Genomic DNA, 26,292 nt, shown 5'->3' with positions numbered 1-26,292 from the left:
CCACCAGGGGGATCTTCACTATATTATAGGCTGATAGTGTATTATGGCTGATAGTGTATTATATATAGTCAAATACCACAGGACGCCTTCACAGTTCTTGTGGAGTGCAGGCCTGACCACCAGGGGGAGCTGCACTATATTATAGGCTTATAGTGTATTATATGTATTATGGATGTATAGTAAGAGTCCACAGGACACCTTCACAGGTCTTGTGGAGTCCAGGCCTGACCACCAGGTGGAGCTGCACTATATTATAGGCTGATAGTATATTATGTGTATTATAGATATATAGTCAGATACCACAGGGCACCTTCACAGGTCCTGTGGAGCCAAGGCCTGACCACCAGGGGGAGCTGCACTCTATTATAGGCTGATAGTGTATTATATGTATTATATATAGTCAGATACCACCAGACACCTTCACATGTCTTGTGGCGTCCAAGCCTGACCACCAGGGGGAGCTGCACTCTATTATAGGCTGATAGTTTATTATATGTATTATAGATATATATATAGTCAAATACAACAGGACACCATCACAGTTCTTGTGGAGTCCAGGCCTGACCACCAGGGGGAGCTGCACTATATTATAGGCTGATAGCGTATTGTATGTATTATAGATATTATTATTTATTATTATTTATTAGATTTATATAGCGCCAACATATTACGCAGCGCTGTACAATAAATAGGCTTACAGACAATGATAACCGGGTTGACAGAACAATACAGGTAACGGACCATAGATACAACAATACAGGTAATAGCAATAAGATACACAACACAATGCAGATAATAGTACAATGCCAGATCATAAACTGGAATGGTAGTGGTAAAAAATTACCAGTTCCAAATTCTGGGTAAAGTGCACACAGTCAAGTATGATACACAAGGGAAGAGGGCCCTGCCAAAGGCTTACAATCTAGAGGGAGGGGCTGGTGACACAAAAGGAGGGGGTGCATCAAGAAGTTATTGGCAGAAAGGATTAGGGTAGTGTCGAGTTGATGTAGGCCTCCTTGAAGAAGTGAGTTTTGAGTGCTTTTTTGAAGGTGTTGAAGGTGGGAGCGAGCCTGATGGGCAGCGGGAGAGAGTTCCACAGGATAGGGGCAGCTCTAGTGAAGTCCTGCAGTCTGGCATGGGAGTGCGAGATGCGTGGGGTGGTTAAGAGGAGGTCGTTGGAGGAGCGAAGTGGGCGGCCAGGTGTATATCTGCTGACCAGGTCAGAGATGTAGGTTGGGCAGGACTTGTGTAAGGATTTGTATGCCAAACATAGGATCTTGAAGTTGATTCTGAAGTGAATTGGAAGCCAATGAAGGGATTTGCGTAGGGGAGTTGTGGAGACAGAGCGGTGGGAGGAGTAGATGAGTCTGGCTGCTGCGTTCATGATGGATTTTAGGGGGGCGATGCGGTTTTGAGGAAGGCCTGACAAGAGGGAGTTGCAGTAGTCCAGGCGGGAGATGATGAGGGCATGGACAAGGAGTTTGGTAGTGTCTGGGGTCAGGAAAGGCCGGATCTTGGAGATGTTGCGTAAGTGGAAATAGCAGGCTCTAGCTACGGTTTGGATGTGGGAGGTGAAGGAGAGGGCCGAGTCTAGGGTGACACCCAGGCAGCGGGCTTGTGTGGTTGGATGAATGATTGTGCCATTGACAGTGACATAGAGGTCAGTGGGGGGTGAAGCTGCACGGGGCGGGAAGATTAGGAGCTCAGTCTTATCCAGGTTTAATTTTAGGAACCTGGCAGACATCCACGATGAAATAGCTGAGAGACCAGAGGATACCTTCTCCATGGTGGTGGTGGAGAGGTCAGTGGTATGGAGGTAAATCTGGGTGTCATCTGCATATAGGTGATAGTTGAAACCCAGAGAGGAGATGAGTTTTCCTATGGAGGCGGTGTAAATGGAGAACAGCAGGGGACCAAGAACAGAGCCTTGGGGGACCCCAACTGAAAGTGGGAAGGAGGTTGAGGAGGAACCATTGAAGGAGGTCTTGAAGGAGCGATTTGAGAGGTAGGAGGAAAACCATGCTAGGGCACGGTCTTGGATACCCACAGATTGCAGTGACTGGAGTAGCAGGGAGTGATCAACAGTGTCTATAGCCAGATACCACAGGACACCCTCACAGATCTTGTGGAGTCCAGGCCTGACCACCAGGGGAGCTGTACTATATTATAGGCTGATGGTGTATTATATATATATATATATATATATATATATATATATATATATATATATATATAGTCACATACCACAGGACACCTCCACATGTCTTGTGGAGTCCAGGCCTGACCACCAGGGGAGCTGTACTATATTATAGGCTGATGGTGTATTATATGTATTATAGATATATAGTCACATACCACAGGACACCTCCACATGTCTTGTGGAGTCAAGGCCTGACCACCAGGGGAGCTGTACTATATTATAGGCTGATGGTGTATTATATGTATTATAGATATATAGTCACATACCACAGGACACCTTCACAGATCTTGTGGAGTCCAGGCCTGTCCACCAGGGGGAGCTGCACTATATTATATGTATTATAGATATATAGTCAGATTCAGATAGAACAGGACACCTTCACAGGTCTTGTGGAGTCCAGGCCTGACCACCAGGGGGAGATGCACTGTATTATAGGCTGATAGTGTATTACATGTATTATAGATATATAGTCAGATACCACAGGACACCATCACAGGTCTTGTGGAGTCCAGGTCTGACCATCAGGGGGAGCTGCACTATATTATAGGATGATTGTGTATTATATGTATTATAGATATATAGTCACATACCACAGGACACCTTCACAGATCTTGTGGAGTCCAGGCCTGTCCACCAGGGGGAGCTGCACTATATTATATGTATTATAGATATATAGTCAGATAGAACAGGACGCCTTCACAGGTCTTGTGGAGTCCAGGTCTGACCACCAGGGGGAGCTGCACTATATTAGAAGATGATAGTGTATTATATGTATTATATATATATAGTCAGATACCACAGGGCACCTCATAGGTCTTGTGGAGTCCAGGCCTGACCACCAGGGGGAGCTGCACTATATTATAGGATGATTGTGTATTATATGTGTATAACAGGTCCAGGCCTCAGCAGGTCACATAAGGCAGACCTGCACTATATCTGGCAGATTGTTATACAGTTTTGGCTAATCAGTATGTGCTGCAGCAATAGGGATGCACACCTGCTGTGATCAGTCAACCCATCATGATTTGTCTACAATAGGATGAGTATCCAGAAAACTTCCTACAACGGCTGAACCATTCAGTATCAATATACTCTGATTACTCCCATCACACTTCCCAGCTCTGTGCTCGCCCAGTCAGGGTGCTACGCCTCTGGGTGTGGCCTTCCCCGACTTCTTCCATACCAATAATTAATTACAGTAAGAGTGGCCAAGGCTCTACCACATAATGTAATGATAATGTACAGCCAGCAGCAGAGGACTATGTGAGAATTATTCTAATCCAAGTAACACATCTCATGGTATGTGTGGGGTCACTGAGGTCCCAGTTGCCCTGGAGGAGATAGACTTGCCTCCTGCTTGGAGACCTCTGATGGTCACTCTGCAGGCTTGCAGCGGTGTGAGATAGCATGGACATGGGGTGATGGACACATGAGGGTTACACTGGTTTATACAGACTATAACTGTATCTGGGATGTACCATCTCTGGGGAGGGGGGACCCTGCTGGACTGATTGCCTCCATGTAGCAGAGTCCACTCTCATCCAAGGATCCTCAGCTGTGACGTCCTCCCATGTGCTCCACTCCAGCTGATGCTCAGTAAGGCAACTTCTGGGGCTGAGGACTAACCTAGAGACACTGGCCCGTCTACCTATTTATAGTGTACAGTTTGGCAGCATGGTGGGGTATGATCCAGCTCCAGAGAAGCCGAACGAAGGAACTGCCTGATACAGAGGCCCACTTTATGGACAGTTATAGTATTTATTCCCGCTTTGTTTCCGTAAAGGGTTCTCACTCTGCGGGGTTCCTCCAGTTACTGCTGGGGCTGTGAGAGGCCAGACATGATGAATATCTTCCACAGGGACTGATATCTGCTAGCAGCATATGGCGAGTGTGGGGAGAAGTCAGGAGGTCAGAGGAGGCCTCAGTCCTCCAGTATACAGCTAATTACCACAGTGGCCCTAGTTATACGCTAGTCCATGGAGAAAACATGATAGATTTCCTCTTCTATACCAGCCCACGTCCCTCTCCCGGCTCCAATTAAGCATTCTGGCAATGGTGCCCAGCGAGATGGAGGAGGATAAAGATGATCGCAGCCATCAGCAGAAGCAAAGTTTGAAGCCCGTGATAACCTCGAAGACGATGAGGCAGCCATGTGGAAATCTCTATTCCAAGACTCGGGGAACCTTAATTATTGTGCAGGGAGAGGCAAGCCGAGGACACACTGTTCTTCGCAATCACTCGTCAGACTGGGGGAAACCTAAACAAGACACTACACAGGAAGCAGCTAGTTATTACCCAGAAGCCTCCACTCAATGATTGCCTGCTTATTTCTTTATTGACTCTGTTTGATGCAGGAATAGAAGAAGATACTCAGAACACAACGTCCAGCACGTCACTTCAGCCTCATATATGATCATGGTTGACCAGGAACTGAGAAACTATAACCAACCTGAGGTCACACTGAGCGGTAACCCAAAGGAATCACCAGAAATAAACACATTTCAACCCGAGGTCCAAAGCCCCTGCCGCCACTATTTCTGTGATTCATTGTGGTTATTCTCCCTACTCTGAGCATCTGTACATTTGGACTCCTTCCATAATGCTTTAGGGTTGAGATCACACCCCTGGATGGAGGCAGTAGAGTTCTCTGGCCACCTCGTGGTATGTGTGGTACTAAACGTCTCGGACATACGACAGATGGCGTGGTGCCCCCTGATGAAAATAATCGTAATGCGGCAATATTTCACTATAAAATAATCATAATGCGGCAACGTAACGCAGCAATGATTCACTAAAAATAATCGTAATTTGGCAATCTTTCACCAGAAAATAACCATAACGCAGCAATGATTCACCAGAAAATAACCATAACGCAGCAATGATTCACCAGAAAATAATAGTTATGTGGGAAGCATTCACCAGAAAATAATCATAATGTGGCCAGCGTTCACCAGAAAATAATCATAATGTGGCCAGCGTTCACCAGAAAACAATAGTAATGTGGCCAGCGTTCACCAGAAAATAATCATAATGTGGCCAGCGTTCACCAGAAAATAATCATCATGTGGCCAGCGGTCACCAGAAAATAATCGTAATGTGGCCAGCATTTCACTAGAAAATTATCCTAATGTGGCCTAACGTGGCCAGCGTTCACCAGAAATGTATGCTTCACCTGTATTAAGAAAAAAGAAAAAAAAACAAGACAAAAAAAAACATTTACTCACCTGCAGAAGACTCCTCTCCCTGGGCGCAGCTCCCCCGACAATCTTCCTGCAGCCAGCCTGTGAAAGTCCCGCACTGACAGGTAGAGCAGAGCTACAGGAAGATGGCGCCCGAAGCCCTGTACTGGAGACACAAATAGTCTTTAGTGCAAGGCTTTGGGCGCCATCTTGCCGTACCCCTGCTCTGCCTGCCGGGAAGACTATGCAGGCTGGAGCGGTGAGCTTTGGGGATGAACTGGCACGGCATCGCGGCCAGCTCACAACAGGGGTCGCACAGTCTGGCGGGGCAAGGTGGGCACGCCCCCCCCCCCCCCTGCGGTGGCACCCCTCCCCCCACCCGGCGCTCCAGGCGACCGTTTCTCCTTGCCTGGTGGCTGGAACGCCCCTGGTCAGGGGACTTTATCTGTCTCTCACCCCTGAATGGAGGCAATAGAGTTCTCTGGCCACCTCATGCTGTGTGTAGTCCTGAATGTCTCCGACATACGACATATGGGAAGAGGTATCAGGAGACTGGATCAGTCTCACCTCTGAATGGAGGCAGTAGAGTTCTCTGACCACCTCGTGCTATGTGTAGTCCTCAATGTCTCAGACATAAGATAGATGGGAAAAGATATCAGGAGGCTGAAATTCTCTCTCGTTGAGGAGTGGAACCCCAATTTTCTCTACAGAGATCTTCTGTGCTGACTGGCTGTATCCGGTACAAGGAGCAGAGGGGATTTTTGTTTGGAATATGTTTCTCTAATACGCCTAGCAAAAATGAAATTAACTAATTGGAAATTAGACTTGTAATTGATGCACAGTGTTGGGTTACCACCTGGCAGAAGTCCGTCATGTCCAGCTGGTGGGGCATAATATCCTACATGAGGTGCTTGAGGGAGAGAGGAGGGAGTGAGGGTCTAGCTGTTGGGTTACCACCAGGCAGAAGTCCTCCATGTACAGCTGGTGGGGCATAATATCCTACATGAGGTGCTTGAGGGATAGAGGAGGGAGTGAGGGTCTAGCTGTTGGGTTACTACCAGGCAGAAGTCCTCCATGTACAGCTGGTTGGGCATAATATCCTACATGAGGCGCTTGAGAGAGGGAGGAGTGAGGGTCTAGCTGGTTCCAACATGTAGGTCTGAGAGTGGAGCCACCTGGAGCTATCTGGTTCTTCTCCACAATAGATCTTCATACATCTGGTGATGGGTTTTAGTCTCTTCGCGTTCACCATGGGGAAAGCTGATAGATTCTAGTAGTCTTGGAATTTGACTTTGGTCCACCACCTATTCTGCAGGATTTAAGGTTTAATGTGAACTCGGAGTTAAGTTTCTGACAAGTTTTCTATGAAATATTTTAGTTGCTTGACTTTTGAAATGCTCTAAGGTTCCATTGGTTATGATTATTGAGTGTGAACTCACTGATGCCCCCACAGAAACCGATATCGAATAATATCAAGGAAGCTGGATTATCCAAACTTTATAGCAGAGAAAGAGAGCCTGTGAGGTCCATCACAGCCAGCTAGATTGCAAGGCAGGTAGACAATGAATGCTACAGTCTGATTGGCTGCCATAGGCAGTGCTACCTGTGTTCTCTCCGATTTCATACCTTGAGGTCGGGGATGCCGTAGCCTTTTCTCAAAGTGATCTGAAAAACCTCCAGGGAGCTGATATAAGCTGCTAGTCTGGTCAGGCTCTGCTTGCCACTTCCACCGACTCCAACCAGCAGGGCGTTACCCCGGGGAGACTCCAGGATACGGTTTATTCGACAGCTACATAGAAAGAGAAAAAAAGAGATGCATGAAACTTTGACTGGACTATCTGCTGCTAAAGAAAGAAAAATATAGATCCAGCCCAGACTAAAATGCACTATGAATGACCTTTTTCCTGTTTTGCTGTCACTTACAGTAGGTAGTGAAAACACAATAGATCTGACAAGTGCTGGACTAGCCAATTTTCTCATGGGGGAGTCTCAGGTATTTCTCTATTTACAAAAGCACTTACTGAATGGCGCTCAGTTCAACTGGCAAAATAGTGTGAAAATGAGCGGTGAGGCTGGCCATATCCTTTTTATAGATGTTTTCAGGAAGTGACTTTGTAAAGAATAAATGTAATACTGAGAATCCCCCATGAGGAAATCTGTTACATATGTCAGCTTTTTACTGCTTACTGTGACAGTGACAAAGGAAAAAAGTAATGCCTAGTGCATTTACGTCTAAATTTTATATTTATGTATTTTACATTTTTTTCATGATCCTTTAACTCATTAGCAGCTTCAATAGAGTTATCTCATTTGAGATAAGTGCACTGCTTTTGACATCATTCAGCAGAACTTTTTGTGCTGTAAATTCTTGGAATGCTTTCATGTCTCTCTGCTAGCAGAGGATATAGAAACTGAAAGCAGAAGTCCTCTGTTATTGCCTCACACTGCCCCCTAGTGACACGTGGCCATAATTACACATTACACCAGTACTAATTAGAAGAAAAGGAAATGTAACAAATAAGAACGAAAAAAATACTAATACTAATTCAAAAAGATTGTAGTGTTCACTTTAAACACAAACTATAGTCGTGAAATGCTGAAAGCACATGCCGTTTATTTACTTTCAATTATTACTGTTGGTCCTGCATTTTCCAGTTTACAGCAGAGCTTGCCTGCAGCTGGTCATCTACCCATGCTCACTTCCTGTGCAGTGGTGAGGTCTTATTACACTTCCTGCGCAGTGGTGAGGTCTTATTACACTTCCTGCGCAGTGGTGAGGTCTTATTACACTTCCTGCGCAGTGGTGATGTCTTATTACACTTCCTGTGCAGAGGTGAGGTCTTATTACACTTCCTGTGCAGAGGTGAGGTCTTATTACACTTCCTATGAACTACTAGTCTGCAGCAGGCTGTACCCACAGAGTGTCTGACACAAGCTCCGCCCACCTCTTGTGCATAAAACTGAATATGAATGAGGTGGGTGATAAACTGTGCAGCTACAGAAACAAATGTGTAAACTATGTCTTTGTGACCACAGCATTTATGTGGGATCTAATCCTGATAATTATGACTCGCCTGGCAATGCACACGTCTGACGTGCCACACGTGAGTACAGCAGCCCCCTCCCGGCCAGCGATCCCACCAGGGGGATACATTCAGCTGAGTGCTAGCTTTGTCCACCCTACTCGCCACATGACAATAGCTGACCAACCTACCTCCACCTCTAGGATAAGATAGCTGACCAACCTACCCCCACCTCTAGGATAAGATAGCTGACCCACTTCTAGGATAAGATAGCTGACCAACCTACCTCCACCTCCAGGATAAGATAGCTGACCAACCTACCTCCACCTCTAGGATAAGATAGCTGCCCAACCTACCTCCACCTCCAGGATAAGATAGCTGCCCAACCTACCTCCACCTCCAGGATAAGATAGCTGAGCCCTTACAGAGGGGATGAAAGAGGAACACAGGACAAGACTGTCCACAGTGGCTCATACGTACATATGACACATGGCGTCCTCAAACAAAACCAAGTTCATCACAGCGTTGACCTCATTATGGCTATCCAGGGCCTCCACCAGTATCTTGTTCAGGGACTGCCAGGATTGGACAGGCATATATTTGGGCTCACCAACTCCATTGGCAAAATGACAAAACATGTTGAGTGTCTTGACCTGCTCCAGGGTCTCATCAATGTCCTGAGAGAAGGAAGATTGGAGTTAGCAAGTACCGGCATGGCAAGGCTCTACACATTATATCAGTGAACAATGAAGATGGCAACGAGGGATTGTCTCTAACAACTCCAACTTGTGTTGACTTGCGGGAGAACAATCAGACTGGCACCAATGTCTTCACCTGCTAAATCTGTCTGTGGTGTAGCAGCACCCATAGTGTGATTCCAACAACGGATTATAAGGTTGATTCAGTAACACTTACGGGCTCACATAGTGTGAGGTAAGTTAAGTGCACGCATGCGCCGTTACGGTACTCGTAATCATTGTAAATTATTTCCGACGGTGCAGTACTGCGACCGCGATACTTGACTAGCATGGCCGCTACTTGACATAGTGATGACACAACTTACATCATAGAATTTCTTCACTGCCTCTGTCTGGATCTTGTCAAACATGTCGAAATCTTTCTCCTCCACCATCTTGTCACGGTAGACGCGATTGGACTCGTGCAGATAGAGTTTCACCAGGTCTTGCGGAGACTTCAGGCAGTCTGGTGTTGAGAAAAGAATGCCCTGTGGAGGAAACATAATTGGCCACCGTTATGGGGCAATACAAATCACAGCCAGGTGGCAGAGAGGATTCTGGGAGCACACAGACATAACATGACAATTCAACTTCAGACTTTCTGTTACGGGGAAAGGTTCTGCCATTTTCTGAACTACATGAGCCCTGGCGTCATGTGATGGGAGCCCTGTTGTCACGACGGGAGGTAGAGCAGTACTTTGCCAACTTTTGGGTATTTTTTCAAATTGTAAAATGTTGTAAAGTTACTTTAATGAAAAGATGAAATTATATTTATATAGCATAGTAAAAGTCTAAAGTCCTACCGTATTATTGTTATGTCTTTATATAGCACTGGCATCTTCTGCAGCACTCTACAGAGTACATAGTCATGTCACTGACTGTCCTCAGAGGAGCTCACACTCTGATCCTACCATAGTCATAGTCTAATGTCCTACCATATTATTGTGTATCTATATAGCACTGACATCTTCTGCAGCACATTACAGAGTACATAGTCATGTCACTGACTGTCCTCAGAGGAGATCACAATCTAATCCTACCATAGACCTAGTGTTCTGTCCTGCCATATTATTATTATTATTATGTATTTATATAGCACTGTCATCTCCTGCAGCACATTACAGAGTACATAGTCAACACTGACTGTCCCCAGAGGAGCTCACACTCTAATCCTACCATAGTCATAGTGTAATGCCCTACCATATTATTATTATTATGTATTTATATAGCGCTGACATCTCCTGCAGCACATTACAGAGTACATAGTCATGTCACTGACTGTCGTCAGAGGAGCTCACAATCTAATCCTACCATAGTCTAATGTCCTGCCATATTATTATTATAATGTATTTTTATAGAACTGACATCGTCTGCAGCACATTACAGAGTACATAGTCATGTTAATGACTGTCCTCAGAGCTCACAATCAAGTCCCTATTCAGTGTGCAGCAGTGTATTGTGTACACTGCATGGCCCCCAGCCTCTCCTCCCCGTTGTGCTGTGTACTGTAGCGATGCTGGAGGAGTCTGCAGAGCCAGTTCTGCTCCATCTGAGATGGACAGAGTGAGTGTAATAAGCTGAAGCTGGGAGCACACTCGTCTCTCGGTTTTCTTTAGGCATTTTCTGCACACCATATATGTCTGAATGTGTGAAAACATGCAGATTTTATCACAGAAGCTGATGTAATTGATAGAGAAAATGCCTGCAGTGCTTCACTGCTGTCTGTTTTTATCTGCATGGGGAAAACACATTCAAGCGTGCACTAGCCAATCGAATAACATTGCTTCTCAGTTTCCTGTGCAGAAAGTGAGGGGGGAGGGGGTCCCATCCATTTCGCAGGGGGGCCCAGTGATTTCTAGTTATGCCCCTGTCCATGTCTGTTTCATCCACTATTTTTGTCCCTTACGTGGCACACTTGCCCACATTTTTGTCCTTTGTGTCTACCTGCCTACCACATCTCTCCCTTCTTGGTACACATCCACTCACTGTGTGACGTCACCCTCCAGTTCCTGTTCCCTTTGCTGCAGTTTATCATTCAGCCTCAGACCCTCAGGGAATTCTGAAGGCATTCAGCACTGCAGGCAAAGTAACCTTTAGGATTGATTGGCGAGTCCACACACAGTACAATTTCGATTGTATGTACAATTGGTACAATCTCATATAGAGATAAGGTAGCTGCCACCTATTCGCATTAGCGTGTGAATACGCAACCTAACCCTAGCTGGTCCTGTAAGGAAAAGGGTTATTTTAACAACCTTTCGAGAGATAGCAAATTATAACATGATGAATAAAACGGTTTTGGTAACGTTCTCTCAGAAAAGCGGGACTCTTTGCAGAGATATTCAGAACAAGCACTTAGACAAACGATTTATAATCGTTTATTTTATAATAAAATAATGCATGAAATGAGTACAGAAAAGGTTAAAAACCTATATAACAATGAACAGATTGATATAGTAAAGTAATGTGAATAAAAGTATAAATGATAACTGTATACAGTATGAGCAGTCCAGAATGACCGAGTCCTTTGGGAGTAGTTATGCTATGTACACATATGCGACAACGATCGTTCGTTATGAACGACGAACGAACTTTTAATTGAAGAAAGAACGACCTAAGTAAAGTTATTTTTAAAAGGTATGTAACGATCAGATCTTTAGAACGAACGTTACATCACGTAAAAGCAACTATTGCGCCTGCGCATAAAAATGAGAAGTTTCATGGAGAAATAGTGAAATGCTCATGTCAAGCCCAGTACGAACGACCGTTTCCAACGATGTACTACTTTTGCAAACGATCGTCGTTGGGAAAAATCCGCCAAGCTAGATCATTCGTTTTGAACGATCTAGCTCGTCCGTCGTTAGACTTCATGGTCGTTGGCTGCTTTTTTTCAAACGATCGTCGTTTGAATTGATCGGGGAACGATCGTTTCAAACTAAATAGTCGCATGTGTGTACGCACCTTAAGTCCAAACAGAAGATAGACAGTTCTGCAGGTGATAGTCCCAACATAAAAAGCCTGAATCCTTGATGGTATATGGATTGGCAATGGAAGGACCCCTGACAGCCTTTGTGTTCACATATTTAACCCTCTATTTGCTAGGGGTAGATCTTGTAAGGAGAGATGATCCTCCAGCTCTAGCAACCTGACCTCAGGCTGGGACCAGCCCCGGGCGTTGGGAACGGAGTTTGGGCATTTTCTCAGATTATGCCATAACTATATGGATGTTTGGCAAATGATATAATAACCAACATTTTATGCTCTGTCATAATGTGCTGAAATCATGGGTACCAATCATGCCTGGTTTACCAGCTTCCCTGTCTAGAGGATTGATATAGGCAGTGGACCAGCTAGAAGAAACATTTACCCTTTCAAAGGTGTATCAACCTTGGCGTATTATTCACTGTGAGCCACGACCACCTGTGGCCCTGCTGTTCCTAAATATTCCTCAAATGATGTCACAATGTGGAATTACATATATATCAGAGTTGAATCAGAGGACAAAGGATTCCATCTTCCCCTGCCAGGATATGGGTGGAAGAAATGTGCAAAGGATCTGGTTTTGCTGGCTCCCTTTGGTGTAGAACCCCCAAACATGTGAAGGATTTGCTTCTGAGAAGTGATGGTTTTATTGCCTCTTTCCCCAGCAGAAATGTAAACAGTTACTTCCTATAGAAAGTGTCTGCACTGTGACAAAAATCATTTTTTTGTTAAGTCAAGCTAACTAAAGGGGTACTCCGCAGCACACCTTCTGTGTGTGATTTCATACGATGGGCGTATCTAGCACAGGTGAATCCGTCACAACTGTTTCTCTCCCTTAAGTGGCACAAGCACACAAAGGGGGAGGGGGGGGGGGATAGGAGAAGGGGTGGAGACACAGAGAGGAGGAGGAGAGAGAAGAAGGGGAGGAGAGATAGGAGAAGGGGAGGAGAGAGAGAAGAGGGGAGGAGTCACAAACAAGCAGTGAGGACCCGGCCAGCTCTGCTAACCTGAAAGATGTTGGAGAGGTCCCTCAGGTTGAAGATGTAGTGGAACTTGATGGCAGTGGGCAGGAAGGAAGTCGTCACTCGCTGATGAAGGGCCAGGGCCAGGTTGATGAGCTGCTGACTGGTCTTCTGTAGGGGAGTTGGAAAGTTGCCCACCTTAAGGTGTTGGGTCAGGATGGTGCTGTAGATGGTAGACAGGGCGTCCATGCCAGGGAAGGACAGGGCAAATACGCTGAAATGTCTCTGTCAGAAGAAAACGCTTCCAGTTACTATCCCTCAAGTCCATCACAAGGTGGCAGCGCACGCATGTTCTTCCTATGTGCTCATCGCTGCCATCTTACGCCATTGTGTGCAGTACGTGCAAGCGAGAGGACATTCCAGCAGGGGGCGCACACACACCAGTAGTCAGGAGTAGCAAGGGGCACACTTACCTGTAATCACTTTCCAGCAGGGGGCGCACACTCACTTGTAGTCACACTCCAGCAGGGGGCGCACACTCACCTGTAGTCACACTCCAGCAGGGAGCACACTCACCTGTAGTCACACTCCAGCAGGGGGAACACACTCACCTGTAGTCACACTCCAGCAGGGGGCACACTCACCTGTAGTCACATTCCAGCAGGGGGCACACTCACCTGTAGTCACACTCCAGCAGGGGGCACACTCACCTGTAGTCACACTCCAGCAGGGGGCGCACACTCAGCTGTAGTCACATTCCAGCAGGGAGCACACTCACTTGCAGTCACATTCCAGCAGGGGGCACACTCACCTGTAGTCACATTCCAGCAGGGAGCACATTCACCTGTAGTCACATTCCAGCAGGGGGAGCACACTCACTTGTAGTCACATTCCAGCAGGGAGCACATTCACCTGTAGTCACACTCCAGCAGGGGGCACACACTCACTTGTAGTCACACTCCAGCAGGGGGCACACTCACCTGTAGTCACACTCCAGCAGGGGGCGCACACTCACCTGTAGTCACACTCCAGCAGGGGGCGCACACTCACCTGTAGTCACACTCCAGCAGGGGGCACACTCACCTGTAGTCACACTCCAGCAGGGGGCGCACACTCACCTGTAGTCACATTCCAGCAGGGCGCACACTCACTTGTAGTCACACTCCAGCAGGGGGCGCACACTCACCTGTAGTCACATTCCAGCAGGGGGCACACTCACCTGTAGTCACATTCCAGCAGGGCGCGCACACTCACCTGTAGTAACACTCCAGCAGGGGGCACACTCACCTGTAGTCACACTCCAGCAGGGGGCACACTCACCTGTAGTCACATTCCAGCAGGGGGCACACTCACCTGTAGTCACATTCCAGCAGGGGGCGCACACTCACCTGTAGTAACACTCCAGCAGGGGGCACACTCACCTGTAGTCACATTCCAGCAGGGGGCACACTCACCTGTAGTCACACTCCAGCAGGGGGCACACTCACTTGTAGTCACACTCCAGCAGGGGGAACACTCACCTGTAGTCACACTCCAGCAGGGGGCGCACACTCACCTGTAGTCACATTCCAGCAGGGGGCACACTCACCTGTAGTCACACTCCAGCAGGGGGCGCACACTCACTTGTAGTCACACTCCAGCAGGGGGCGCACACTCACCTGTAGTCACACTCCAGCAGGGGGCGCACACTCACCTGTAGTCACATTCCAGCAGGGGGCACACTCACCTGTAGTCACATTCCAGCAGGGGGCACACTCACCTGTAGTCACACTCCAGCAGGAGGAGCACACTCACCTGTAGTCACACTCCAGCAGGGGGCACACTCACCTGTAGTCACATTCCAGCAGGAGGAGCACACTCACCTGTAGTCACATTCAAGCAGGGGGAGCACACTCACCTGTAGTCACACTCCAGCAGGGGGCGCACACTCACCTGTAGTCACACTCCAGCAGGGGGCACACTCACCTGTAGTCACACTCCAGCAGGGAGCACATTCACGTGTAGTCACATTCCAGCAGGGAGCACATTCACCTGTAGTCACATTCCAGCAGGGGGAGCACACTCACTTGTAGTCACATTCCAGCAGGGAGCACATTCACCTGTAGTCACACTCCAGCAGGGGGCGCACACTCACCTGTAGTCACATTCCAGCAGGGAGCACATTCACCTGTAGTCACACTCCAGCAGGGGGCACACACTCACTTGTAGTCACATTCCAGCAGGGAGCACATTCACCTGTAGTCACACTCCAGCAGGGGGCGCACACTCACCTGTAGTCACATTCCAGCAGGGAGCACATTCACCTGTAGTCACACTCCAGCAGGGGGCGCACACTCACCTGTAGTCACATTCCAGCAGGGAGCACATTCACCTGTAGTCACACTCCAGCAGGGGGCACACACTCACTTGTAGTCACACTCCAGCAGGGGGCACACTCACCTGTAGTCACACTCCAGCAGGGGGAACACACTCGCCTGTAGTCACACTCCAGCAGGGGGCGCACACTCACCTGTAGTCACACTCCAGCAGGGGGAACACACTCACCTGTAGTCACACTCCAGCAGGGGGAGCACACTCACCTGTAGTCACACTCCAGCAGGGGGAACACCCTCACCTGTAGTCACACTCCAGCAGGGGGAACACCCTCACCTGTAGTCACACTCCAGCAGGGGGCACACTCACCTGTAGTCACACTCCAGCAGGGGGCACACTCACCTGTAGTCACATTCAAGCAGGGGGAGCACACTCACATGTAGTCACACTCCAGCAGGAGGAGCACACTCACCTGTAGTCACATTCCAGCAGGGGGCACACTCACCTGTAGTCACACTCCAGCAGGGGGCGCACACTCACCTGTAGTCACACTCCAGCAGGGGGAACACTCACCTGTAGTCACATTCCAGCAGGGGGCACACTCACCTGTAGTCACATTCCAGCAGGGGGCACACTCACCTGTAGTCACACTCCAGCAGGGGGCACACTCACCTGTAGTCACACTCCAGCAGGGGGAACACACTCGCCTGTAGTTACACTCCAGCAGGGGGCGCACACTCACCTGTAGTCACACTCCAGCAGGGGGAACACACTCACCTGTAGTCACACTCCAGCAGGGGGAGCACACTCACCTGTAGTCACACTCCAGCAGGGGGAACACCCTCACCTGTAGTCACACTCCAGCAGGGGGCACACTCACCTGTAGTCACACTCCAGCAGGGGGCACACTCACCTGTAGTCACACTCCAGCAGGGGGCACACTCACCTGTAGTCACACTCCAGCAGGGGGCACACTCACCTGCAGTCACACTCCAGCAGGGGGAGCACACTCACCTGTAGTCACACTCCAGCAGGGGGCACACTCACCTGTAGTCACACTCATCTGTAGTCACACTCCAGCAGGGGGCGCACACTCACCTGTAGTCGGGGGTTGATGGTGAAGCTGCCAGCGGTGGGATTCATACAAGAGACATATTGGACATTCATGATCTCCTTCATGGTCAGCTTGTTCCGATCATACCTGCAGATCAATGAGGGAAGACATGAGGGGCAGCTAAACACCCACACATCACCATCCATTCATCTCCATAATTCTGCCATACCACCTCCTGGCCAGCAGGGGCCGCTCTCACACAGCATCAGATAATAGTGTAAAGGAGAGGCAGTTAAATATCCACACATCACCGTCCACCCCTCTCCATAATTCTCCATACCACCTCCAGGCCAGCAGGGGCCGTTCTCACAGAGCATCAGATAATAGAGTAAGGGAGGGGCAGCTAAATATCCACACATCACCGCCCACCCCTCTCCATAATTCTCCATAGCACCTCCTGGCCAGCAGGGGCCGCTCTCACAGAGCATCAGATAATAGTGTAAGGGAGGGGCAGCTAAATATCCACACATCACCATCCACCCCTCTCCATAATTCTGCCATACCACCTCCTGGCCTGCAGGGGCCGCTCTCACAGAGCATCAGATAATAGTGTAAGGGAGGGGCAGCTAAATATCCACACATCACCACCACCCCTCTCCATAATTATCCATACCACCTCCAGACCAGCAGGGGCCGCTCTCACAGAGCCTCAGATAATAATGTAAGGGAGGGGCAGCTAAATATCCACACATCATCACCACCCATCTCCATAATTCTCCATACCACCTCCTGGCCAGCAGGGACAGCTCTCACAGAGCATCAGATAATAGAGTAAGGGAGGGGCAGCTAAATATCCACACATCACCGCCCACCCCTCTCCATAATTCTCCATACCACCTCCTGGCCAGCAGGGGCCGCTCTCACAGAACATCAGATAATAGTGTAAGGAAGAGGCAGCTAAACACCCACACATCACCGTCCACCCCTCTGCATAATTCTGCCATACCACCTCCTGGCCAGCAGGGTGCTCTCACAGAACATCAGATAATAGTGTAAGGGAGGGGCAGCTAAACACCCACACATCACCACCCACCCCTCGCCATAATTTTGCTATACCACCTCCTGGCCAGCAGGGCGCTCTCATACAGCATCAGATAATAGTGTAAGGGAGGGGCAGCTAAACACCCACACATCACCATCCATCCATCTCCATAATTCTCCATACCACCTCCTGGCCAGCAGGGGCCGCTCTCACAGAACATCAGATAATAGTGTAAGGGAGGGGCAGGTAAATATCCACACATCACCGCCCACCCCTCTCCATAATTCTCCATAGCACCTCCTGGCCAGCAGGGCGCTCTCACAGAACATCAGATAATAGTGTAAGGGAGGGGCAGCTAAATATCCATACATCACTATCCACCACTCTGCTTAATTCTACCATACCACCTCCTGGCCAGCAGGGGCCGCTCTCACAGAGCATCAGATAATAGAGTAAGGGAGGGGCAGCTAAATATCCACACATCACCGCCCACCCCTCGCCATAATTCTGCCATACCACCTCCTGGCCAGCAGGGCGCTCTCACAGAACATCAGATAATAGTGTAAGGGAGGGGCAGCTAAATATCCACACATCACCGTCCACCCCTCTGCATAATTCTGCCATACCACCTCCTGGCCAGCAGGGGCCGCTCTCACAGAACATCAGATAATAGTGTAAGGGAGGGGCAGCTAAATATCCACACATCACCGTCCACCCCTCTGCATAATTCTGCCATACCACCTCCTGGCCAGCAGGGGCCACTCTCACAAAGCATCAGATAATAGTGTAAGGGAGGGGCAGCTAAATATCCACACATCATCACCACCCATCTCCATAATTCTCCATACCATCTCCTGGCCAGCAGGGTGCTCTCACAGAACATCAGATAATAGTGTAAGGGAGGGGCAGCTAAATATCCACACATCACCACCCACCCCTCGCCATAATTCTGCCATACCACCTTCTGGCCAGCAGGGGCCACTCTCACAGAGCATCAGATAATAGTGTAAGGGAGGGGCAGCTAAATATCCACACATCACCGTCCACCCGCCTCCATAATTCTCCATACCACCTCCTGGCCAGCAGGGCGCTCTCACAGAACATCAGATAATAGTGTAAGGGAGGGGCAGCTAAATATCCACACATCACCGTCCACCCATCTCCATAATTCTCCATACCACCTCCTGGCCAGCAGGGCGCTCTCACAGAACATCAGATAATAGTGTAAGGGAGGGGCAGCTAAACACCCACACATCACCATCCATCCATCTCCATAATTCTCCATACCACCTCCTGGCCAGTAGGGGCCGCTCTCACAGAGCATCAGATAATAGTGTAAGGGAGGGGCAGCTAAATATCCACACATCACCATCCACCACTCTGCCTAATTCTGCCATACCACCTCCTGGCCAGCAGGGGCCGCTCTCACAGAGCATCAGATAATAGTGTAAGGGAGGGGCAGCTAAACACCCACACATCACCATCCATCCATCTCCATAATTCTCCATACCACCTCCTGGCCAGCAGGGGCCGCTCTCACAGAGCATCAGATAATTGTGTAAGGGAGGGGCAGCTAAATACCCACACATCACCGTCCACCCCTCTGCATAATTCTGCCATACCACCTCCTGGCCAGCAGGGGCCGCTCTCACACAGCATCAGATAATAATGTAAGGGAGGGGCAGCTAGAAACCCACACATCACCGTCCACCCCTCTCCATAATTCTGCCATACCGCCTCCTGGCCAGCAGGGGCCGCTCTCACAGAGCATCAGATAATAGTGTAAGGGAGGGGCAGCTAAATATCCACACATCACCATCCACCACTCTGCCTAATTCTGCCATACCACCTCCTGGCCAGCAGGGGCCGCTCTCACAGAGCATCAGATAATAATGTAAGGGAGGGGCAGCTAAATACCCACACAGCATCACCCACCCCTCTGCATAATTCTCCATACCACCTCCTGGCCAGCAGGGGCCGCTCTCACAAAACATCAGATAATAATGTAAGGGAGGGGCAGCTAAATATCCTCACATCACCACCCACCCATCTCCATAACTCTCCATACCACCTCCTGGCCAGCAGGGGCCACTCTCACAGAGCATCAGATAATAGTGTAAGGGAGGGGCCGCTAAATATCCACACATCATCACCACCCCTCTCCATAATTCTGCCATACCACCTCCTGGCCAGCAGGAGCCACTCTCACACAGCATCAGATAATAGTGTAAGGGAGGGGCAGCTAAATATCCTCACATCACCACCCACCCCTTTGCATAATTCTGCCATACCACCTCCTGGCCAGCAGGGGCCACTCTCACAGAGCATCAGATAATAGTGTAAGGGAGGGGCCGCTAAATATCCACACATCACCGCCCACCCATCTCCATAATTCTCCATACCACCTCCTGGCCAGCAGGGGCCACTCTCACAGAACATCAGATAATAGTGTAAGGGAGGGGCAGCTAAATACCCACACATCATCACCACCCATCTCCATAATTCTGCCATACCACCTCCTGGCCAGCAGGGGCCACTCTCACAGAGCATCAGATAATAGTGTAAGGGAGGGGCCGCTAAATATCCACACATCATCACCACCCCTCTCCATAATTCTGCCATACCACCTCCTGGCCAGCAGGGGCCATTCTCACACAGCATCAGATAATAGTGTAAGGGAGGGGCAGCTAAATATCCTCACATCACCACCCACCCCTTTGCATAATTCTGCCATACCACCTCCTGGCCAGCAGGGGCCACTCTCACAGAGCATCAGATAATAGTGTAAGGGAGGGGCCGCTAAATATCCACACATCACCGCCCACCCCTCTGCATAATTCTGCCATACCACCTCCTGGCCAGCAGGGGCCACTCTCACACAGCATCAGATAATAGTGTAAGGGAGGGGCAGCTAAATATCCTCACATCACCACCCACCCCTTTGCATAATTCTGCCATACCACCTCCTGGCCAGCAGGGGCCACTCTCACAGAGCATCAGATAATAGTGTAAGGGAGGGGCCGCTAAATATCCACACATCACCGCCCACCCATCTCCATAATTCTCCATACCACCTCCTGGCCAGCAGGGGCCACTCTCACAGAACATCAGATAATAGTGTAAGGGAGGGGCAGCTAAATACCCACACATCATCACCACCCATCTCCATAATTCTGCCATACCACCTCCTGGCCAGCAGGGGCCACTCTCACAGAGCATCAGATAATAGTGTAAGGGAGGGGCCGCTAAATATCCACACATCATCACCACCCCTCTCCATAATTCTGCCATACCACCTCCTGGCCAGCAGGGGCCATTCTCACACAGCATCAGATAATAGTGTAAGGGAGGGGCAGCTAAATATCCTCACATCACCACCCACCCCTTTGCATAATTCTGCCATACCACCTCCTGGCCAGCAGGGGCCACTCTCACAGAGCATCAGATAATAGTGTAAGGGAGGGGCCGCTAAATATCCACACATCACCGCCCACCCCTCTGCATAATTCTGCCATACCACCTCCTGGCCAGCAGGGGCGCTCTCACAGAGCATCAGATAATAGTGTAAGCCTTCAGAGCAAACAACTAGCTGTGAGTCCTGCTAGAATAAGCCATGAGGGAGGACAGGAGGTACAAGCCAGGTGGTCCAGCAGTGCCAAAGGACCACTATTACAGAAAAGTACATGTAGATAAGAAAAGCACATGTAAGAGGGACATTCCTGCACTATAAATCACCTTCTCCCTATGTTACTGTCACCTAGTTTACGAAAACCTGACAGATCTGACAGGTATTGGATCATTCCATCTCCTCATGGGGGATTCTTAGTGTTTCCTTTATTCTTTACAAACACACAATAACCCCTCCCCCCACAGCCAATCACCCTACTCACTTACCCACTATTCTAGCAGCAGGACTGAGCAACCGCCACTCAGTAAATGCCCCCATGAGGAGATGGACTAGTCCAAAACCTGACAGGTCTGTCAGATTTCTACTACCTACTGTAAAAATGAAAACTGTCACAGGAAAAAAGTAATACACAGTGAAAATGCCACTGGAGTAGAAGTCATTGCAGAAGGAGGAATGACAGAAATCTGATTGGCTCTGAAAAGGAAACAAGCACCTTCCTCCCGACAGGACTCCATCTCTTCTATATGCCAGAGAGGGAGGGGCTTAGAGGAGGAGGAGCTATAACGAGGGACATGTGTATGGTGGCAGTATTGGACTTTCCTTACTGGAATAGACAGGGTTGTGGCTGTGCAGTATAGCCAATTACCCAGAATCCCCAGTGAGAGAGAAGTGTGACATCCCTACCAGTGGCCATAGTCCATGTGTTGCCGGATCAGCGTGTGCGGCTGCACCGTGCCATACGTGTCCACCTCCGGCATGTTCATGTCATCTATGAAGTAGATGAGCTTCTTGGTCCCGGGAGGGCCGTAGTTACGCCCAGACTTCTTCTCCAGCGGCTTCTCCAGGATGGCTAAGGAGGAAAACACATAGAGATGGGTTTATGTGGAGCGATCACACACCAGCTGAAAATGTAATCAGGCGGGCAGTGGGCGGAGTCTGCTGTGTAAAGTGATAGGGGGAGGGGACTTCAGCATAGTGCGACAAATAACAGGGAGAGGGTGGGGACTGGGCGGAGTCTGCTCTGTGAAATGATAGGTGGAGGGGACTTCAGGAGGGGCACAGTGTGACAAATAGCAGGGTTCTCCCCAGGGAGTGGGCGGAGTCTATTTTATAATGTTACAGCTGGAAGGAGCTTCAGGGGGGTCCCAGTGTGACAAATAACAGGAAGGAGATGGGCAGTGGGTGGAGTCTGCTGTAACAAGCTGTCCATAACATTGTTTCAGGGTTTTACATCTGTATGGCACAGGTGGGAGGAGCAATCTGTTCTGGCTGCACACTATAGAAGTATTCCTGCAATCACATCACACTCCATTCGCTTGGCCAAGCCTTTGTATCAGGTCTGTGGAGGAGTAAAATGGTAGCAGCTAATGTGAAAAGATGAAGGAGCAGAGGAGGATTATATGAGATAGTGGCCCCACCCACCTTAGTCTCCTCCTCCCCCTTATCCACTGTTTCTACCCACCTTATAGCTCCTCCCCACCCTAGAGTTCTCCTGTAGTTACATAGAACGTTCCTAACTACCTTAGAGCCCTCCTTCCCTCCAGTGTTGCCACCCTCCTTAGTGAACTCCTCCTCCTGCTACAGTTTCCAAAACTCCAGAGGTGTTAACACCTCTAGAACTCTGCCGGGTTAAGTGAACTCCTTATCACACAGCTGGCTTTTACAAGAGGAAGATGAACTTCCAGTCCCCTTCAAATCTATCATTTCCGTATTTTCTTCATATTTCATGGGCAAGGAATCTACTAGGTGGCCCATCTTTGCAGAGGTTGTTGGTCTCAGTCTGACAGCCGTTCTGGGAAATTTCCAGAATGACCGGACAGAAGATCGCTTAGTAATAAAGGTTTCTGTAACACGCCCCAGTTGGGCACCCATATTCCATATGTGCAGACTCGTGGTGCCTCGCTGAACGCAGGTGTGCAGTCCGTCTGTTGATAGGACTCACATGTGTGGAAAAATAGTGTTCTGCCAGATTACTTCTCTTCTCTTTGACCTCCCCACCAGCCTTGTACCTCTCCCTATGTTGCATGGGACATGTACAGTATGCCTTTTAACTTGTTATAATTAAAAGTTAAGTTTTACCAAGGGGTGTGCAAAGCCCCTTTCTTCTACTTACGAGATTACTTCTCTTCTGTAAGAGGGCTGGAACTTTTCCTCCTTCGGGGAGGCTATCACCACATTTTTATCGCATTTAGTCTTATTTTTATAAATTGCTGGTTTAGCTAGTTAGGTTGCAGTTAATCTCCCCCCCCCCCCCCCCTTAGGGAGCTAGCGCTGAGGTCTTTCTAATCCGGATACTGGAGTCTCTCTTCCCTCCTCCATCTGGGCCTACCCCGGAGTCTCCCTCTTACGTCTAGTATTCCTGGCTAGTGTTCCAACCCATTTCAGAAACTCTCCTACTGCACTCAGTCTCCCTGCCCAGCGAAGAGTCTTTCTCCTCAAGCTCTAGCCAACATTCCGATCCATGTCAGAGTCTCACTGCTGCTGCTGCAGCCAGAGTTTTGCTTTGCATTTACTGTGTGGGCTTGCAGAGAGATTTGGTTGAACCCCCCTAGCTCCCATGTTAGAAGGCTGCACCTCTCGCTGTGCCAGCATCTGTGAGGAGCTATGAATCAGAGATATAAAGACTTGGGCTTGCCTGGCTGGAAGCTGCTGTCCCCAGCAATGTCTTTACTCACAGCCAGAGACATTTGGATGCTGCTCAGTAGCAAGCTGAACATTAACATTCTGTTCATCATTACAGAGAACGTGACATCTGAAGCATGCAGCACTGCGACACAACACTGCCATCAAGTGTACACAGCAGTATAACACCCAGTGTCAGCCAACATAATTCTCGGTACTTATCCGTTAGCCGGGCGCATCCTCTAGGTGGCGACAAAACTCCACCAGAGTTACATCTTTCCCTACTATCCATGTTGGCCTGGAGGGGAAATAGTAATTAGCGCCACCTGCCGGATGCGCCCGGCTAACGGATAAGTACCTAATTCTCATACCATCAGCAGTGTGACACAACACTGCCACCCAGTGTACACAGCTAGCGTTACACCCAATGACCACAGGTGCCTATACAAATAATGGCCAACTATTTTATTGGGCGCCTTCGGCAAGTTTGTGTAACATTGCGGACCTAATAACATGGGGAACATGCTGTAACAGGCAGCTTCACCATTCTACTGGCCACCACTAACTGACCCTCCCCTGCAGTCTCCTGCCAGAAGATACCAGCATGGAGGAGATGGGTGGAGTCACCTTGCAACATGGCGGAGGTGGTGTAACCACTAACTGCCACTAACTAACCCTCCCCTGCAGTCTCCTGCCAGGAGGCACCAGCATGAAGGAGATGGGTGGAGTCACCTTGTAACATGGCAGAGGTGGTGTAACCACTAACTGCCACTAACTAACCCTCCCCTGCAGTCTCCTGCCAGGAGATACCAGCATGGAGGAGATAGGTGGAGTCACCTTGTAACATGGCAGAGGTGGTGTAACCACTAACTGCCACTAACTAACCCTTCCCTGCAGTCTCCTGCCAGAAGATACCAGCATAGAGGAGATGGGTGGAGTCACCTTGTAACATGGCGGAGGTGGTGTAACCGCTAACTGCCACTAACTAACCCTTCCCTGCAGTCTCCTGCCAGGAGATACCAGCATGGAGGAGATAGGTGGAGTCACCTAGCAACATAGCGGAGGTGGTGTAGTAGTTGAAGGGGACGTTCTTGATGAGATACTCGTCAGGCTCCAGAGAGGACAGCTTCTCCCCGACCAGCACAGACTTTCCAGTTCCAGCATTTCCCACCAGCATGACCGGCCGCCTCTTCTCCAGCAGCTTGTCCATGAAGTATCGCACCCGGATGGTCTCTGTAGTGTGAACCAAACAAGCCTGCAAGAGCATCGTACACATTAGGAAGGGTGACACCACCTCCAGCTGCCTGAGGACACAAGGGGGTGACGGGGGAACCGAAGGCTGCAATACCAAGTCCAACCAGGAAGGGGGAGTGGGGCTGCAATAAACACTTTGCAGTACCGTATCAAGTGGGATGTGTGTTGTGCCAATTGCTACTAACTTAGTTAAGCCTCCTACAAACACTAAAGGGAACTCCAACAACACACCTAGATAAAATGTTACACTGAACTCGACTCCCTTAGCACTAGTGGGTGGAAGCTATCTGACCAAGGTGACCTTATCTACCTTCATTTTAGACATGACTATAATCTCCCCACCTGCCTTCCCTTAGCTGTAACCACCACTTCCTTGATTAGTCAGATTTCCCTGCCAACTACACTACATTGGTTCTTGGTCTCCATTTTTTTTACTGATTCAGAGGTTTCCTATTATTAGTGGCACATATCCATTCTTATAGAGAGGGGCCTAATATAACAACATCTACCTCACGCATCATGATTGCCTGTAATAAGCATGCTAGGGTGCCATTACCCACACACTACTGAAGAACAGGGTGGGAGACAAGGACATGACATAAATTATGAAACGGGGAGAGAAAACTCATGACAATGAGAGAAAGAGACGAGGGGAACTGACCTGCAAAGGCATTTCTGGATCAAACTCAAACTTTGGAATGAGTTTCGACCAGGGCTCAAACTTCTTGGTCTCTGGGTCGATGTAATAGTCAAACACGGTGCCCTGTGAGGGAAACTTGATGGTCTTGAATTCCGTAACCCACCATTTGCTGAATTCCACTCTGTAGTCCACCAGCTGAAAAAAAAACAGAACAGTAGAATGACATCAGCCTACAGCTGAAAAACAATTAACTGACTCGCCTAGAAAACTGCTGCTAAACTGCTATTCAGAGAGCAGTATATACACAATGTCTTGGAATTAAAGTACATTGCTGTATATTCGTGGTTCTCTTCAGTCTTTGCAAACCTGCTGCCCTCCTAGAGCCACGACAGGGGGACACAGGCTTCTCTACAAAACAAGATACAGCATAACCAAGTGGTCTCCTGGCTTCCTGGACCACTAACTTGGGAATGAGATATGAGCTCCACCACAGAAAAATGATCTCCTGGGTTTCTAGACCACCAGGGAGTGAGATATGAGCTCTGTCATGGAACAGCCGTGAGAAACGCAGGTGAATTGGGAAGATTTGCGCAGTCGATTTTCTGATTGCTTCGTGATTAGACTGCACAGTCACTGCAGAAGTCAGAATGACATTC

At 48.9% G+C, this 26,292-nt stretch overlaps 1 protein-coding gene across 4 annotated transcripts in view; it reads right to left on the bottom strand.

Annotated features, from left to right (window-relative positions):
- The window catches only part of DNAH9 (dynein axonemal heavy chain 9), a 328,292-nt gene that overhangs the window by 134,255 nt on the left and 167,745 nt on the right, over positions 1-26,292 (bottom strand). For 3 of the 4 annotated variants that reach the window (XM_068264551.1, XM_068264553.1, XM_068264552.1), the window contains exons 38-45: positions 25,658-25,831; positions 24,790-24,997; positions 21,805-21,970; positions 16,495-16,597; positions 13,129-13,368; positions 9,466-9,627; positions 8,883-9,079; positions 7,006-7,168 (exon numbers count right to left, since the gene is read on the bottom strand). In XM_068264551.1, coding sequence (XP_068120652.1) covers positions 7,006-7,168; positions 8,883-9,079; positions 9,466-9,627; positions 13,129-13,368; positions 16,495-16,597; positions 21,805-21,970; positions 24,790-24,997; positions 25,658-25,831 — 1,413 coding nt within the window. Of the gene's footprint in view, positions 1-7,005; positions 7,169-8,882; positions 9,080-9,465; positions 9,628-13,128; positions 13,369-16,494; positions 16,598-21,804; positions 21,971-23,233; positions 23,254-24,789; positions 24,998-25,657; positions 25,832-26,292 lie in introns of those variants that run through there. The other variant, XM_068264554.1, reaches the window with a different exon arrangement.

Source organism: Hyperolius riggenbachi, chromosome 12 (genome assembly GCF_040937935.1).
Source record: "Hyperolius riggenbachi isolate aHypRig1 chromosome 12, aHypRig1.pri, whole genome shotgun sequence".
Taxonomy (NCBI): Eukaryota; Metazoa; Chordata; class Amphibia; order Anura; family Hyperoliidae; genus Hyperolius; species Hyperolius riggenbachi.
This window is presented reverse-complemented; position numbering and strand designations above follow the sequence as displayed.